The sequence below is a fragment of the Musca vetustissima genome, unplaced genomic scaffold, assembly GCF_032173495.1.
Source record: "Musca vetustissima isolate MV318-11 ecotype Yass unplaced genomic scaffold, APGP_CSIRO_Mvet_v1 utg4091, whole genome shotgun sequence".
In the NCBI taxonomy this organism is placed as follows: Eukaryota; Metazoa; Arthropoda; class Insecta; order Diptera; family Muscidae; genus Musca; species Musca vetustissima.
In genome coordinates, this window is record NW_026884591.1 from 334,186 (window position 1) to 353,651 (window position 19,466).

A 19,466-nucleotide genomic window follows, 5' to 3' on the forward strand; every position below is an offset into this window, starting at 1 on the left:
AATGCGTAAATATTTAAAATTTATTTTTCAAAATTGTTCTAAGAGCTTGAATTAAAAATTTTTTAATTAAAAAAAAAAATCAAGATTCTTGTAAAGCTTTGCCCTAAATCATATTTTTCAATATCCATCTACAGGCGTATTTTTATATAACATTTTTGTCATTGCTTTAAAAAGCTATCATCTAAGAGAATAATAAATAAATTAAAGCTCCACCCATTGGTGTTGAGAGAGCATAACAATACATTAGCATGTAATAGTAATAATAACTTCTTAAAAAGCCAATCACAAAAAAAAAAAAAAATCACCACCCTAATATTCCACACTACCTTAGCACATCACTTGATATTTAATTATAAAGTCTATTCCGACAATTATGCAGTACGATTTTGTAATTTCATAGAGAAAGTGTAAACCAGAATCGTGTAATAATTTAGAAAACACACAAGCAGTTGCACATAGAATCAAGAAACAACAACAACAAGAATGTCTGATAAAATATCAAACAACAATATTCAAATACAAATAATCCAGACGGAAGATTGTGATCGTGTTATTAAATTTCTATTCGAAACATTTTTTCCTTATGCTCCCTTGGCTGGCAGTGAACCCAAATGGATACCCTCCCAAGAAGATGCGGATGAACTGCGGCAATATATAACCCAATACAAGTGCAGTATTATGGCATTGGAAAAGGCGGAAATAATTGGTGTTTCAATAGCCTTACCGAAAAATCACGCCTCAATTGGAGAATATTTTGAAGCAGCCCAAAAGGCTGGCAAAACTAAACATGGTTATATAATGCAGCTATTTGGAGAGATAATTTTAAAAACAGACGTTTTCAAACGTTATGGTGTTGAAGAGGTTTTGTATTTATATATTGCTTCGGTGGCGCCCAATCAACGTGGTAGAAATATTGGAGCCCTTATGCTGGGGGAATTGATGCAATTGGCGAAAGAGAAGAATTATAAGGTTCTGACGGCGGACTGCAGCAGTTATTATTGTGCTAAAGTTTGTGAACGTATGGGCATGGAATGTCTTAGCACGGTGGCATTTGCGGATTATTTGAATGAGGAGGGTGAAGTCATATTTAAACCGCCAGCACCACATGTTGCTATGAAAACATATGCGAAACGAGTGTAACGGGTTGTGAAGAGGAGAGAGAGAGAGAAAAGAAGAGGGAGATGGAGTTAATAACAATTGTTATATGTTTTTTGAGATGTCATTTTTAATATTATACACTTCCCTTCAAAAATATAGAACACATATAATGAGAAAAAATATATCGATGTGTTTGATTTTATTTTTATTTTTTATACCCTTCACCACACTGTGGTACAGGGTATTATGTCTTTATGCATATGTTTGTAACAGGCAAAAGGAAACGTGATAGACACATGGTTCCTTTTGAGAATATACATAGAATCACTTTCTAAGTCGATTTATGTCCATCCGTCTGCCTGCCCATGTTAAATTGTAAACAAAGTATAGGTCGCATTTATGATCCGAATTTGATGAAAGTCGGCATAGCTCATCTATTTTGCCCAAGGACGAACCCTATTAAAATTAGGAAAAATCGGTTCAGATTTAGATATAGCTTCCATATATAGTTTCGCCCAATTTAAGGTAAATGGTATGGCAAAGTCCCTATATATATTTCGATTTGCACGGAATTTTGCACAGCGTACTGAAATGAGTCTATAATGATGTGTTTAAAATTTCTTGAAAATCGGTTCAGATTTAGATATAGCTCCCATATATAGTTTCGCCCGATTTTAGGTAAATGGTGCACCAAAGTCCCTAAAAATCATTCGATTTGCAAGAGTTTTGGCAAAGCGCACAGACTTAGGTCTACAATGACGTCTGCTAAGTTTCGTAAAAATCATTTCAGATTTAGATATAGCTCCCATATATTGTTTCGTCCGATTTTAGGTAAATGGTATGCCAAAGTCCCTATATATCTTCCCAGTTGCACGAAATGTGGCATAGCGTACTGAATTGAGTCTAGAATGATGTGTGTAAAATTTCTTGGAAATCGGTTCGGATTTAGATATTGCTCCCATATATAGCTTCGCCCAAATTTTAGGTAAATGGTGCACCAAGTCCCTGAAAATCATTCGATTTGCACGAGTTTTGGCATAGCGTACTGAATTAAGTCTCGAATGACGTGTGCTAAGTTTCATAAAAATCAGTTTATATTTAGATATAGCTACCATATATAGTTTCGGCGATTTTAGGTAAATGGTATTGATATAGCTTCCACATCGATTTTCATCCGATTTTAAGTAAATGGTGCACCAAACTCTTCATGTTTGTAATATTGACATTAAATTTTGCACAAGGTACAAAATTGAGCATATTGATATTTGCTTTAAATCGATATACAAAATGTTGTCCCATTGTCACAAACGAATGACATGTTAATGGATTGACCTAAGTCACATTAAGATAATTATATGTTAGGATGCATTCGTTTAATATACCCATAGTGGTGAAGGGTTTCATATCCAAATCCAAATTTACTACTTTCCTTACTGGTTTTAAATCCACGCCTTGAGTGGATGGTTGAAAAAATATATTTTTAACAAATCCACGCCTTAATTGGAGCTTGAAATAACAAAATGAATATACCCTACCTCGTCTATACAAGTGATCGATCAAATCCATTATTTACATATTTAATAATAACAATTATCGTTGCCATTGCCATTATTTTAATATTCATAATACGATACGATGCATTTTTTTTCATTCTAAAACCAAACATGACAAAGTTCTCCAGTTTAGATCAGTTTGAAAGCAAATCTCCGTCGAAACAAAACCAATTATGGCGCTTGCCGCTTTAAAATTCCGCATCATAAAACCCAGCGATTTGGCGAAAATACAAAAATTCTATATTGATAATTTCTATGCCTATGAACCGGTTTTCAGTTCACACCCCAGGCTAATAGCGGGTAAACGTGATCAGAATGATATTGCCGAGTGTGTGCATCAAGGTACCAGTGTTCTTCTGCTATCGTGATACCCGAGATGGAGGTGAAGAGATTGTTGGTGGCATTCTGGCAATGCCCAAGACGCGTTCCTATGTTGATGAGCTATTCCAATCCGCAGAAGAAGAGCATAATACCAAATATGGTACATATTTAAAGATGTTGGCAACTCTACACCAGCAGGCGGATATTTGTAGGCGTTATAATGTTGATGAGCTGTTTTTCACTTTAATGGGAAATGTCATACCGTCATTGCGTGCTCAAAATGTTGGCAAACGTTTGCTGGATGAATCCGTTACCTTGGCAACGGAAAGGAGATTTAAAGTCTACACGGTGGATTGTACAAGTAACTATTCGGATCGAGTATGCAGCGAACATATGCGTATGCATAAATTGGTTTCATTGAAATATAAGGATTTTGTGGATGAGCGAGGAAGACCTTATTTTGTGATTCCTGAACCCCATCAAGGGGTTAATACCTATGCTGCAACTTTGCCATGGCCTATAAAAGCTTTTCGGGAATATAAATGTTAGATTTGGGTTTTTTAAATAACTGAATATTTAAAAATAAGAATAAATAAATCAAAATTAAAAAAATCACAAAAAATTATAATTTTAAAAGGTCTATGAATGGATCCTTAGCAATTTTTATTTTAAAAGCCACGCCATTTATGGAGGCTTTAAAAAAATATTTTTTAAAAATCCACGCCTTCTATGGAGGCTTTAAAAATATTTTTTAAAAACCCACGCCTTCTATGGAGGCTTTAAAAATATTTTTTAAAAATCCACGCCTTCTATGGAGGCTTTAAAAAATATTTTTTAAAAATCCACGCCTTCTATAGAGGCTTTAAAAAATATTTTTTAAAAATCCGCGCCTCTTATGGAGGCTTTAAAAAATATTTTTTAAAAATCCACGACTTCTATGGAGGTTTTAAAAAATATTTTTTAAAAATCCACGCCTTCTATGGAGGCTTTAAAAAATATTTTATTAAAAATCCACGCCTTCAATGGAGGCTTTTAAAAATCTACGCCTTCTATGGAGTCTTTAAAAAATATTTTTTAAAAATCCACGCCTTCTATGGAGGCTTTAAAAAATATTTTTTAAAAATCCACGCCTTCTATGGATCCTTTGAAGAAATATTTTTTTCTAAAACGCGTCTTCTGTGAACAAGTCGGCAGCAATTAAGGCCATGTCAAACGCCACCATAACAAAAATAAAACAAAAACAATATTTAATAATAAACAAATAGTTGTTTTTGTTGTAAGTGGGGAATCCACTAAAGGTTTTGATTCTTCAAATAAAAAATATTTTTCTTCAAATCGAACCCTGACATGGATTTTTAAATTTAAAAAAAAAAAATATGTTTTTTCAAGTACGAGGTGTAGATTTTTATACCCTTCACCACTCTGTGGTACAGGGTATTATGTGTGTAACAGGCAAAATGAAACGAGATAGACACAGGGTTCCTTTTGAGAATATGCATAGCATCACTTTCTGAGTCGATTTATGCATGTCCGTCCGTCCGTCCGTTCGTCCGTCTGTAGATGTTAAATTCTAAACAAAGTACAGGTCGTATTTATGATTCGATTTGGTTGAAATTTGGCACAGCTCACTTATTTGGCCCAAGGACGAATCCTATTAAAATTGAAGAAAATCGGTTCAGATTTTGATATAGCTACCGTATATAGTTTCGCCCGATTTAAGGTAAATGGTGTGTCAATGCCTCTATATATCTTCCGATTTACACGAAATTTGGCATAACGTACTGCATTAGGTCTAGAATGATGTGTGTTAAGTTTCCTGAAAATTGGTCCAGATTTAGATATAGCTCCCATATATATTATCGTCCGATGTAATGTAAATGGTGTACCAATGCCGCTATATATCTTTCGATTTGCATGAAATTTGGCCTAGCGTACTAAATTAGGTCTAGAATGATGTGTGTTAAGTTTCCTGGAAATCGGTCCAGATTTAGATATAGCTCCCATATATATTTTTGTCCGATTTAATGTAAATTGTGTACCAATGCCCCTATATATCGTTCGATTTACACGAAATTTGGCATAGCGTACTGGATTAGGTCTGAAAGTTTCCTGAAAATCAGTCCCGATTTAGATATAGCTCCCACATATATTTTCGTCCGATTTAATGTAAATGGTGCACCAATGCCCCTATATATCTTTCGATTTGCACGAAATTTGGCACAACGTAATGAATTAGGTATAGAATGATGTGTGTTAAGTTTTTTGAAAATCGGTTCAGATTTAGATATAGCTCCCATAAATATTTTCGTCCGAATTAATGTAAATGGTGTACCAATGCCCCTATATATCTTTCGATTTGCATGAAACTTGGCACAGCGTACTGAATTAGGTCTAGAATGATGTGTGTCAAGTTTCCTGTAAATCAGTCCCGATTTAGATATAGCTCCCACATATATTTTCGTCCGATTTAATGTAAATGGTGTACCAATGCCCCTATACATCTTTCGATTTACACGAAATTTGGCATAGCGTACAGAATTAGGTCTAGAATGATGTGTGCCAAGTTTCCTGAAAATCGATCTAGATTTAGATATAGCTCCCGTATATTTTCGTCCGATTTTAAGTATATGGTGTACCAAACTCATATTTTGGACTCATCTATTGAATATAACCAAAGTGGTGAATGGTATCATATAGTCGGGCACGTCCGACATCACTGCTTTCCTTACAGGCTAAAAAATATTTTTTTTCAATTATCCAAAGAAGGCGTGGATTTTTTAAAAACTATTTTTTTCTAACATTCACACAAGGCGTTAATTTTTTTAAGATTATTCTATCATACTCTTAATAAAATAAAATACAAAGAATATTAATTTTTTTGTGATAAAAAATATTTTTTTCTTTTATAATAAATATTTTAAAAAAGAAATTAAGCAACAACAAATATTTATAATTGGTTATCTTACACAACTAAATACATAATAAAAATTTTTCAAAAAAAAAAAAAAGATAATATTCATACATATCTACTGACGTATATATGTATGTACGGGTAAGTATACAAATAAACATTTATTTTTACTAACTTTCACAAGAGTAGAGCACAGAGTCACACGACACTGTGGTTTCACTGCTACAGAAAAAAAATTAAACATTAAAAAACAGGCAGAAATGGTTATAACGAAATTTTATATTTTTTGTTATAATATATAAAAAAGTAATTTAGAAAATAAAATGTAGATCTTCAAATTTAATAATTTTCCTTAAATTTAATGATCATTCTAACCATGCCTACCTGTATTTTATGATATAAAAAAATTAAAGAAATAATGAAAACAGCAGCCAGAAAAAATAAGTAAACAGATTCTTTGAATCACAGTTGTGGGAAAAAATAAATAGAAATAATTATCTCTAAAAAACAAAACCATAAAGCAAATTGTTGCCTAACAAAGAAAACAAACCATACAAAAAACAGTAGCCAATAAAGCTGTTTGGCCATAATAGTATTACATACATATACATATATATAGCAGTTAAAATTACATGTAAGTGTTTCCTAACTTAAAATTTAAGACTGCTTAGTTTTGTTTTTACTTAGATTCCGCTTACGAAGTATTCCCCTCTTCATAGAATATTATTGCGTGCATTATAGGCACCCAGAAAGGTATTACACTTGGGACAATAGTGATTACCCGTGCGACAGCTGTTCATGCAATAGGGTACCACACAGGCACAGCAGCACCATCTAGATGTGAAGTAAAGAAATGTCGACATAAAAAATATTCAAACATATTTAATCCTTAAAACTTACCCCACAAGACACAAAATAAATGCACACAAATGTGTCTTCGAATTGGGTGTATAGGCCATGCGTGAAACTTTCGAGGCACCACAGGAGGGACATGTGACTTTCGAGGGATTGGGACCCAGCTGGGCAGACAAAGGTGTTGATGATTGGGCTGGAATAAAAAAAGGCATAATTTAAATTTCATTGAAAACAAATTCTGATTAAAAATTAAACATCAATGAAAATATAAGGCGTTCATATTTTTTAAGCATACACAGAAGGCGTGAATTTGTATACCCTTCACCACACTGTGGTACAGGGTATTATGTCTTTGTGCATATGTTTGTAACAGGCAAAGGGAAACGAGATAGGCCCATGGTTCCTTTTGAGAATATGCATAGAATCACTGTTTGAGTCGATTTACGCATGTCCGTCCGTCCATGTATTTTTGTGAACAAAGTACAGGATGAAATTTGGCATAGGTCACTTATTTGGTCCAAGGACGAACCCTATTGAAATTGGGAAAAATCGGTTCAGATTTAGATATAGCTCCCATATATATTTTCGTCCAATTTAATGTAAACGGTGCACCAAAGTCCCTAAATATCTCTCGATTTGCATGAAATTAGGCACAGCGTAATGAATTAGGTATAGAATGATGTGTGTTAAGTTTCCTGAAAATCGGTTCAGATTTAGATATAGCTCCCATACATATTTTCGTCCGATTTAAGGTAAATGGTGTACCAAAGTCCCTTAACATCTTTCCGTTTGTACGAATTTTGGCACTGCGTAATAACTTAGGTCTAGAATGATGTGTGTTCAGTTTCTTGAAATCGGTTCAGATTTAGATATAACTTCTTTATCTGACCAAATAACAAATCGGTTGCAGAATGACATGTTTACGGATCCAATTTCATGTTACTGGTCCTTTAAAATGCGACGTCTGTTAGGATTCCTCTGTTGGAAATACCCAAAGTGGTGAAGGGTATCATATAGTCGGCCCCGTCCGACTTTACTACTTTCCTTACTGGTTTAAAAATATTTTTAAGCATCCCCAGATGGAATAACGAAAAATGGGATTGACTGGAATTAGCAGAGAAAAAGAAACACTACGTAGTAAAGACATCAACCACTGTACAAAATTGAAGGAGGCGTTGTTTCGAGGTAACGGTAGATGGCAGCTATCATCAACTGGGGCTGGCTATAACAAACTAATCATTTACTTTTTTGGTAGTCTTGTGTCGTTCGTGAATGACCTAGTTCAATTGAACGCGTCAGACCACTGAACGAGTGAACGACATAGTTCAGTTTTTATTATTGTCGTTCACTGAACGATACCAAACTCAGTCGGTCTCTGAACGACTTTGCTCAAGGAATGTCGTCGGTCACTGAACGACATTGTATTTTCTTCTACACCTTCAATGTTGTTCACAGGTGCACTGACTGTCTGAAATAGTCAAATAAGAACAATTTTGATATTTGAATGAAGTTACGTGTAATATGCGGTGATTAAAAGATCAAATGCTGCAGTAGTGTTTTACGTATAGCTAAAGGGTCAGTTAAAAATATGAAGCGACATTTAAAAGCACAGCACTCCCATAGATAACCGTGGAGCTGGAAACCACGGAAAATAGGCAAAGCGGGTCCGGAGCAAAAACTGCAGCACAAACAAGAGTGCTGCCGAATATAACGGAGTTATACCATCGACCACCACCCATTAACAAAGTGGAGAAAATATATAGGAAAGTCCTTTGAATGATTGTGAAAGGTAATCATTCTTTACGGTTGGCTGAACTGCCAAAACTTTATTGGAATACGCTGCCATGCCAATTGAACTGAGTATCCATTTGAACGATATAAGCAACTGAACGAGGTGACCGACCTAATTCACTTTTAAAAAAATTATCTAGTTCGTTCGATCTCTGAACTGAACGAGATTGCCCAAGACTATTTTGTAGTGAACCAGAATACAAAATCGATAGATACAGATTTCGAAGAAGGAAAGATTTTTTAAAAGAGCTTTTCGAATATTTTTTGTTCAAAAAAGGCTCACAACTCATTCACATAAAATACACAGGTAGTCTCCTGACAATATAATCAACCTCGACATCAACACATACCCCTCCAAAAGGAATAAATACAACAGTACATAAGCAAGGACTCCAACCAATGCATAACATTCAATGAAGCACTGTTTCTAGACAATAATAGATGGCAGCGAGGATTTTTTTAAAATTTTTTTTTAAGAATAAGGCGTGGATATATAAAAAAACATTTATTTAAGTATCCACAGACCAAGCAGAAAATTGTAACACTAAATAGCACGGACTTCAACCACGGTACAAAATTGAGGGAGGCGTTGTTTCTAGGCAACGGTAGATGGCAGCCACCATCATCTGGGACCCATTATAGCAAACCACTCATCATCTAGTAATAGTGAGCCAGAATACATAACCGATAGATGCAGATTTCGAATTCCAGCGAAGAAGGAAAAAGTCTTTCAAAAAGTCTTTCGAATATTTGTAAAAAGAGTCTCACACCCGTTTCACATAAAATACACACGAAGTCCCCTGGCATTGTAATAACCAACCTCGGCATCAACACATGAGAATAACTTGGAAACATGAAAAATGGTAGTAGATAGCGCCACCAAATAAGCAAGGACCTTAACCAATGCATAACATTCAATGAGGCGCTGTTTCTAGGCAACGATAGATGGCACCCTCCCTCATCAATTAGGCCAGACAGCAGACCCCTTAACCTATTTAGCTGGAATAAAGATTCTTAGAGATCTTAGGATCAAATAATGACGTAGTTCCAAATACTGCGATAATATTATTTGACGTCTGGACTAAATACAGCATCCATTTGCGTAAGATTTTTGTGATTGATAACAAAATCATGTGACGTCAATGACTGGAACACAATTAAAATTTTGAATTTTATATTCTCAGTCAATTGCAAATTAAACATCGGGTTTATATTAAAATGAAATACTGAACTGGAAATCATATGAGTCATTGATTTCGAATTTATATTTTCGAAAAAAAATATTACAATTTACTTGCAGCCAAGAGGATTCGAATCATCCAAAATCTACCAAATAAAATTGACCTTACTTTCTTTGTTTTTGCATACCTCCAGTAAAAATATTCAATAAAAAGTGAAAACCGTAATTAATATTTTTTATTATCGGAACGAAGGCGATTTTAATTTTCTAAAGAAAGTCTGAAATTATTACCTCAGTATGCCATGAAGAGGTGTAACTTCCGCATAGGCAGACAATGTGCCCCTTTAGGCACAAAGAGGGGAATAATTATTAAAATGGAAATATATATATATATATATATATATATATATATGAATGTAACATTTTTCCATTGTTTTTGCGGTCAAAAGTTACGCTTCACTGATCCGCTTCGCTGTAATAATAAAAGGCGAAGTAGCTAAGCAAAACAACCGCAAAAAAAAAAAATTGATGGAAAGAAAAACAACTAACCAATACTTCGATAATTGAAACGTTGATCTGTTGAAATCGTTTTGAAAATGGCAATGATTTGTAGGAAGAGGAAAATTATAGGACTTTTGTAATTCATGATAGAAATGAAACAAATGTTTGGAACAATATTTTTTAAAAAATCCACGACTTTAAAACTTTTTCTTTTCTTTAAAAAATATTTCTAAAATCTCAACGCCTTCTTTGGATGTAACTCCCACATCCGAGTACATAGGATAATATAATTGGCTGTGCTATCAACTTCTTGGGTCTATGTCCTTGAAGGGTAAATATATACGCTATAGAATACAAATTTTGTAATTTTTCACACAAAAGTCAGGGTTCATTTGACCCCGCTAAATATTGACCGATCTTTATCAAAACAGGCATGCTTATTCTATGGCCCGAACCCCTTCTTTATGTAAAATTTCGCAATGTTTGGGCCATAATTGCGGTCTCTGGAGCGACCAGAAATTCAGACAAAATTAAAGTTTTTGGTCCATTTCACCCCCTAAATATTGACCGATCTTTACCAAAAGGGGTCTTCATTGGCCAGAACCCATCCTACATGCAAAATTTCGTGAAGATTGGTCCATAACTGTGGCCTCTATCGTATTTACAAATTATAATGGACAGGCGGACGGACGGACACACATGTCTAGATCAACTCAGCTAGTCGAGATATGACGATCGGTATACTTTAAGGTGGGTCTAGGACCAATATTTTGCGGCGTTACAAACTCTTGGGGCTACACAAAGCTATAATACTCTGACAACATAGTTGGGTAGGGTATAAAAATGTATGCCTTGGTTCAATAGAAAACCAGTAAGGAAAGTAGTAAAGTCGGACGGGGTCGACTATATGATATCCTTCACAACTTTGGGTATATTCAACAGATGAATCCTAACAGACGTCGCATTTTTAAAGGACCAGTAAAATGAAATTGGATCCATAAACATGTCATTCTGCAACCGATACTAAATTTTTCATTTGGTCAGATACAGAAGCTGTATCTAAATCTGAACCGATTTCAGGAAACTTAACACACATCATTTAGTACCAAATTTCGTGCAAACCGAATGATATTGAGGGACTTTGTTACACCATTTACCTTAAATCGGAGGAAAATATATATGGGAGCTATATCTAAATCTGATCCATTTTTCACGAAACTCAGCACACATCATTCTAGACTCAATTAGGTACGCTATGACAAATTTCATGCAAATCGAGCGATATATAGGGACTTTGGTGCACAATTTACCTTAAATCGGACGAAAATATATATGGGAGCTATATCTAAATCTGAACCGATTTTCAGAAAACTTTGCACACATCTTTCTAGGCTTATTTCAGTACGCTGTGCCAAATTTCGTGCAAATCGAAAGATATATAGGGACTTTGGTGCCCCATTTACATTAAATCGGATGAAAATACATATGGGAGCTATATCTAAACCTGAACCATTTTTCATTAAATTTTGCACACATCATTCTAGACCTAATTCATTAGGCTGTGCCAAATTTCGTGCAAATCGAAAGATACATAGTGACTTTGGTACACCATTTACTTTAAATCGGAGGAAAATATATATGGGAGCTATATCTAAATCTGAACCGATTTAGATATAACTCCCAATTTCAATAGGGTTCGTCCTTGGGCCAAATAAATGAGTTGCGCCAAATTTCATCCAAATCGGATGATAAATGCGACTTTGTTTACAATTTAAGATCAACTGACGGACGGACGGACATGTGTAAATCGACTCAGAAAGTAATTCTATGCATATTCTCAAAAGGAACCATGGGTCTATCTCGTTTCCTTTTGCATGTTACAAACATATGCACAAAGACATAATACCCTGTACCACAGTGTGGTGAAGGGTATAAAAATTAAAAAATCTACCCCTAGTATGGAAGTTTGAAGAAATATTTTTAAAAAATCGATTAAAAAATATTTTTTTTAAAATGTACTATGGTTCGACTTGACTTGAAAAAAGTTGACCGGCCTCGGTCTTTATAGAGCAGACAGACCGGCCTCGATTTTTATAGAGCGACTTCAGTTCTTTAAATAAAAACCTTGGACCTTTATAACTTCAGGTTAGAGCCAAAAAAACAAAAAACCGTCCGCAATTATAAGCCATTAAAATTTTCCTAATGTTGTTGTCTAGGCTAGGTCGTATTCGTTGTTGTTGTTTCTTTTTTTTTTATACTTCGCCATATTAATGTCGTAACACAGTTTGTTGCACTTACCTGTGGTTGGAACTGAATTCGAAGGTAGTTGTGGCTGTGAATGAGTAGAGCTTGTTGGCACAGTGGGTTGATTTGTTATCACCTGAGTTGGTGGATAGCTTATGTGGTCAACAGAGGGAGCCGAGGGATTTCCATAGGCTGGCTGAGGTGCCTGTGGCGCCCAACCAATATTTTGTTGTGAAGGTTGTGGCTGTTGTTCCCCCACTGCCACATCATAGGAGGGCGGGGCCTCCACAGGTAAACCCATTGCCGCAGCAGCTGAGGTGCGTTGATCCGTTGACATGGCATTGGGATCGGGATAAAGCATTGCATGTTTTTGATCCATGGTCAACAGGAAATTTGGGGTTTTTGTTTTCTGCTTCAGAACCGGATTGTATTCACAAAAATTGTTGAGATTTTGAAATAAGAATCTGAATAATTTATTTTTTAGATTGCAAAATATTTATTCTGTTTGTCTTGTTTGCTTTTATTTTCTTGCTTCGCACAATCACTTTGCAAAAAAATCGGAGGTGATACACACAGAGAAACACGCGTCGCACGTTAGATCACTTAAAACGCTGCGAAACAACTAAAGAAGCACAAAATACGAAAATTGAGTTTCCAATGCAGGTTTTTTCGAATTCGTTTTTTTATTGTTGTTTATTTGATTTTGTGTTTGTTAAACTCTCGCCTGTGCTTGCTCGCTTTTTTAATTGGGCTTTACTGTGACGTCATAAGCCAGACAAACAGCAAAGTATTCAGATAGAGATTCATAATTTTTATAAAGAGAGCAGCCAGAAAAAAAAAACAACAATTTGATAAGAGCTTGCCGGCTGCTTACCTGGTAGTATAGACCTAGTCCATTTGGCTGCTGTATCTATCTATCGCAGCCGAAGCAGTTGTTTTTGTTTATTTAATTTTTTTTTATCTATGGAGATACTAGATATCAGAATATTCAGCATCCACAAAATATTTTGGATTTTTTTACCCTTCACCGCACTGTGGTACAGGGTATTATGTCTTTGTGCATATGTTTGTAACAGGCAAAAGGAAACGAGATAGACACATGGTTCCTTTTGAGAATATGCATAGAATCACTTTCTAAGTCGATTTATGCATGTCCGTCCGTCCGTCTGTCTGTCCATGTTAAATTGCAAACAATGTACATGTCGCATTTATAATCCGAATTGGATGGAATTTGGCATAAGTCATATTTAAATATAGCTCCCATATACATTTTCGTCCGATTTAAGGTGAATGGGGCACCAAAGCCCCTATATATCTTTCGATTTGCACGAAATATGGTATAGCGCACTGAACTAGGTCTAGAATGATGTGTGCTAAGTTTCGTGAAAATCGGTCCAGATTTAGATATAGCTCCTATATATTTTTTTGTCCGATTTAATGTAAATGGTGTACCAATGCCCCTATATAAAGTTCGATTTACACGAAATTTGGCATAGCGTACTGAATTAGGTCTACAAGGATGTGTGTCAAGTTTCCTGAAAATCGGTCCAGATTTGGATATAGCTCCTATATATATTTTTGTCCGATTTATTGAAAACGGTACACCAAAGTCCCTATCTATCTTCCGATTTTCACCAAATTTAGCATAGCGTAATGAATTAGGTTAAGAATGATGTGTGTTAAAATTCCTGAAAGTCGATCCAGATTTAGATATAGCTCCCATATATATTTTCGTCCGATTTTATAGAAATGGTGCACCAAAGTCCCTATATATCATTCGATTTGCACGAAAAATTGGCATATCGCACTGAATTAGGTCTAGAATGATGTGTGGCAAGTTTCCTGAAAATCGGTTCATATTTAGATATAGCTCCCATATATATTTTCGTCCGATTTATTGAAAACGGTGCACCAAAGTCCCTATATATCTTTCGATTTGCACGAAATTTGGCATAGCGTAATGAATTAGGTTTAGAATGATGTGTGTTAAAATTCCTGAAAGTCGGTCTAGATTTAGATATAGCTCCCATATATATTTTCGTACGATTTAAGGTAAATGGGGCACCAAAGTCCCTGTATATCTTTCGATTTGCACGAAATTTGGTATTGTGTACTGAATTAGGTCTAGAATGATGTGTGCTAAATTTCGTGAAAATCGGTTCAGAATGGTGGACGAAAGTCCCTATATATTCTTCGATTTGCACGATATTTGGCATAGGCTACCGAATTAGGTCCGGAATGATATGTGTCAAGTTTTGAGAAAATCGGGTCAGATTCAGATATTGCTCCAGTATATATTTGCGTACGATTTAAGGTAAATGGGGTACCAAAGTCCTTATATATCTTTCGATTTGCACGAAATTTGGCATAGGGTACTGAATTAGGTCCAGAATGATGTGTGTCAAGTTTCGATGAAATCGGTTCAGATTTAAAATTCCTGAAAGTCGGTCCAGATTAAGATATAGCTCCCATATATATTTTCGTCCGATTAAAGGTAAATGGTGCACCAAAGTTCCTATATATATTTCGATTTGCAAAAAAATGGCATATCGCACTGAATTGGGTCCAGAATGGTGTGTGTCAAGGTTCGATGAAATCGATCGAGATTAAGATATAGCTTCCATATATATTTTCGTCCGATTTAAGGTAAATGGGGCACCAAAGCCCCTATATATCTTTCGATTTGCACGAAATTTGGTATAGTGTACTGAATTAGGTCTAGAATGATGTGTGCTAAGTTTCGTGGAAATCGGTTCAGAATGGTGCACGAAAGTCCCTATATATTCTTCGATTTGAACGAAATTTGGCATAGGGTACTGAATTAGGTCCAGAATGATATGTGTCAAGTTTTGAGAAAATCTGGTCAAATTTAGATATAGCTCCATGATATATATTCTCGTCTGATTTAAGGTAAATGGGGCACCAAAGTCCCTATATATCTTTCGATTTGCACGAAATTTGGTATATGGTACTTAATTAGGTCCAGAATGATGTGTGTCAAGTATCGATGAAATCGGTTCAGATTTAGATATATAGGTCCCTGAAAATCTTTCGATTTGCACGAATTTTGGTATAGCGCACTAAAATAAGTCGAAAATAATGTGTGCTAAGTTTTGTGAAAATTCAGGTTCAGATTTAGATATAGCATAGCTTCCATATATAATTTCGAAATATTCATGTTAATTGTAGACCAATTTTAACAGTGAAGCATACCAAATAGCGTGTATACAGTTTGCTTTAAATCTATTTACTTAATTTAGAATAGGTTGCCGAATGGCATGTGTTAGGATCGAAGTTAGTGGGTTTACTTATAGATAAAGATCGCATATTTAAGTCCGTTCAATTTAATGTCAATACTCCTTCGAAAAGGCGACGTCTGTTGGGACACATATGTACAATATACTCAATGGGGTGAAGGGTATCATATAGTCGTCCAAGTCCGACTTAACTACTTTCCTGACTGGTTTAAAATATTTTTTCAAACATCCACAGAAGGCGTGGATTTTTAAAACACATTTTTTCAATAATGCATCTTTCATTCCTCCCCAAAAATAATTGGGATCCCGATCATATGTTATACGGCCATAAATGGTCCCAACCGGAAATCGTGAGAAATAAGCATTAAATTAGAAAACGACAATGATTGTCTGCGATTTGTGGTCCATATGCAAATCAAAGCAACAGATGACAATTCCGATTAGATTTCAAATAAAAAATAATGGAATTTTAGTGTCGTTTTAAATAGAAAACCAAGCTGTCACTGGCAACGTCGTTCATTACTCTATTTAAATTCTTCAATGGAACTTCCTGGAAACTTGTACATATTTTTATTAATAACCACAATTGCAGCATCCACCTCTAAGCCGGTATGGCAGGAATATTTTGCATCTTTCAGCTCTGGAGTTTTGATCTGATCAATGTGGACTATTACAGCAACAACACGGATATGGTGGAGTTGGAATTGAAGGTGCATCGCATCGATCGTGGTCTCTATGGCTGTAGTGGTTTTATGGATTTTAAAGTAGACCTTTACGATAACGATGTACGAGTGCACCTCAACGTACTGCGAAGTAAATCGCGATCAGGACCCTTTACCAATACGCCAATACAAATCTATAATGAGACTTTACCAACGGTCTTGAATGTTTTCTATAAAAATTTTATTATCGAAGATGCCCTGAAGTGTTGTGATAATGCTCCATATCTTAGGGACCTTTACGGGAGCTATATTTAAATCTGAACCGATTTTCATGAAACTTAGCACACATCATTCTGGACCTAATTCAGTATCCTATACCAAATTTCGTGCAAATCGAAAGATATATGGGGACTTTTGTGCCTCATTTACCTCGGACAAACTATATATGGGAGCTATATCTAAATCTGAACCGATTTTCACGAAACTTAGCACATATCATTCTGGACCTAATTTAGTATCTTATACCAAATTTCGTGCAAATCGGACAAACTATATATGGGAGCTATATCTAAATCTGGACCGATTTTCACGAAACTTGGCAGACATTACTCTAGTCTTAATTCAGTACGTTATGCCAAATTTCGTGCAAATCGAAAGATATGGTGCACCATTTACATAAAATCGGACGAAAATATATATGGGGGCTATATCTTAATCTTAACCGATTGTCACGAAACTTGGCAGATATCATTCTAGGCTCAATTCAGTACGCTATGCCAAATTTCGTGCAAATCGAAAGATATATAGGGACTTCAGTGACCATTTACCTTAAATCGGACGAAAATATATATGGGAGCTATATCTAAATCTGGACCGATTTCCATGAAATTTGACAGACATCATTCTAGGCTCAATTCAGTACGTTATGCCAAATTTCGTGCAAATCGAAAGATATATAGGGACTTTTGGTGTCCCATTTACCTTAAATCGGACGAAAATATATATGGGAGCTACATCTAAATCTGGACCGATTTCCAAGAAACATGAGAGACATCATTCTAGACTCAAGTGCGTACATTATGCCAAATTTCGTGCAAATCGAAAGATATATAGGGACTTTGGTGCCCCATTTACCTTAAATCGGACGAAAGTATATATGGGAGCTATATCTAAATCTAGACCGACTTTCAGGAATTTTAACACACATCATTCTAGACTTAATTCATTACGCTGTGCCAAATTTCATGCAATTCGAAAGATATATAGGGACTTCAGCGCACCATTTACCGTAAATCCGACGAAAATATATATGGCGGCTATATCTAAATCTGGACCGATTTTTACGAAACTTGGCAGTCATCACTCCAGTCTTAATTCAGTACGTTATGCCAAATTTCGATAGAAAAAACCGACAAAAATTTAGTATTTGGTCCATTTCATCCCCTAAATATTCAAATCGGAAGATATATAGGGACTTTTGGTGCCCCATTTACATTAAATCGGACGAAAATATATATGGGAGCTATATCTAAATCGGAACCGATTTTCTTAAATTTCAATAGAGTTCGTCAGTGACTAAAAGGATACTTTAAAATATGTATTTAAGGGTGTTAGAAAATGTATTTAAAAAATCCATGCCTTTAAGGATGCTTGAAAAATTATTATATATTTATAAAAAAAAAAATATTATATTATTATAAAAATATTTTTTTTAAGAAATTCATGCCTTTTAAGGATGCTTGGAAAAATACTAAAATAAATCTATGGCTTTTAAGGATGTTTGAAAAAAATATTTTCAAAAAAGCCACGTCTTCTGTGGATGCTTGGAAAAAAATATTTACAAACATTATCTGCTCTTCATAATATATTTTTGTAATTTAATTTACAATAACAATTTTTTATTTTCATTTTCCTTCAGTTGGCACTTTCCACATAAGCCAATGTCTCCAAATAACCATACCAATCTCTGCCATAAACACTTGTCCTTGTAATATAATAACCATCCATCATATAATTCGGTAACTTTTCTAACGAAACAGAACATTGATTTAGGGTAACCAGACGCTTAGTTAATGGAGGCTTAAAGGTGTCATTGAAATAGGGGGCATTCTCACAACACTTTTGAGCCTCTTCCATAATCATATTTCGATAGAAAACATTTACGGCTGTTGACAGCGTCTCGTTTTCGATTTTCATTGGCATTGTGGTGAAGGGTCCCGATCTAAATTGGCTGCGCTGTAAAAGAAATTGTATGCGAACGTCATCCTCGTATAGATCGATTTTCAAATCAATGAAGCCACTGGCACCATAACGACCACGATCGATACGCTGGGCATTTAATTTGATATCGGCCACCTCAGGGTTGCTGGTGTAATAGTCCACTTGGATCAGTTCAAAATCCCAAAACTGAAAGAAATTTTTGAAATATTTTGATTTTAAGGAAGTTTCGGAGTACATCCTTCACGTACCTGCTTTGAAAGGGCCAACGATAACGTAGAAATTAATAGGAAAATTGCGATTTTCCATGGATGTTTCATTGCAGACATTATCAACAGAAATGTACTGCGAACTGAACTGCGTTTGGGGGTTTTAAATAAAATCCGTAAAAAAATAAGTTTCATAACAAATCTAATCATGATCGCCATCTGATTTTTTAACATGTTTTTAAAAACCAATTACATATGATTTTTATCACTTTTGACCTTCCGCATGATATGAAGCACGATCAGATTCATAATTTTTTAAATAGATCGGAAGGTAATGAGATTTTACAAAAGGTAATTAAAGGTAATTAATATGGACAATGCTATAAAAAATATTTTTTTTTTTAAATCCATGAGTTTGTTTGTGTTCCTGGCAGTCGCAGATTAAACAATACGGATATCATGTGAAAAAATGTCAATAAAATTTGAAATCGATAAAAATCATAGGTAATTTGTATTTAAAAACAAATTAAAAACTCCGATGGAAATCATGATAAGATTTGCTATAAAAATTGATTTTTTTCCATTTTATTTAAAAATCCAAACCACTTTTCGATTAGCAGTTCATTGCTATATTTGAAGTGCACAATGGAACTTCCATGGAAAATCT

The 19,466-nt window shown here is 34.9% G+C and overlaps 4 protein-coding genes across 4 annotated transcripts; 2 read left to right on the forward strand and 2 right to left on the reverse strand.

Moving 5' to 3' along the window:
- Window positions 1–678: 678 nt before the first annotated feature.
- On the forward strand, window positions 679–1,140 carry LOC133331609 (arylalkylamine N-acetyltransferase-like 2). The gene has a single exon (XM_061539993.1). It carries the CDS (start codon window positions 679–681, stop codon window positions 1,138–1,140), a length of 462 nt encoding a protein of 153 aa, XP_061395977.1.
- Window positions 1,141–2,966: 1,826 nt separating this feature from the next.
- On the forward strand, window positions 2,967–3,521 carry LOC133331610 (uncharacterized). Its single transcript, XM_061539994.1, has one exon. It carries the CDS (start codon window positions 2,967–2,969, stop codon window positions 3,519–3,521), a length of 555 nt encoding a protein of 184 aa, XP_061395978.1.
- A 3,075-nt stretch (window positions 3,522–6,596) lies between these two features.
- On the reverse strand, window positions 6,597–12,843 carry LOC133331611 (lipopolysaccharide-induced tumor necrosis factor-alpha factor homolog). The gene is made up of 3 exons (XM_061539995.1): window positions 12,509–12,843; window positions 6,784–6,931; window positions 6,597–6,717 (listed from the first exon to the last, which is right to left on the reverse strand). The coding sequence occupies exons 1-3, from the start codon at window positions 12,831–12,833 to the stop codon at window positions 6,597–6,599; spliced, it is 594 nt and encodes a 197-aa protein (XP_061395979.1). The 5' UTR covers window positions 12,834–12,843.
- A 5,444-nt stretch (window positions 12,844–18,287) lies between these two features.
- Window positions 18,288–18,919, reverse strand: LOC133331612 (uncharacterized). The gene is made up of 2 exons (XM_061539996.1): window positions 18,842–18,919; window positions 18,288–18,779 (listed from the first exon to the last, which is right to left on the reverse strand). Exons 1-2 carry the CDS (start codon window positions 18,917–18,919, stop codon window positions 18,288–18,290), a joined length of 570 nt encoding a protein of 189 aa, XP_061395980.1.
- Between the last annotated feature and the right edge of the window lie 547 nt (window positions 18,920–19,466).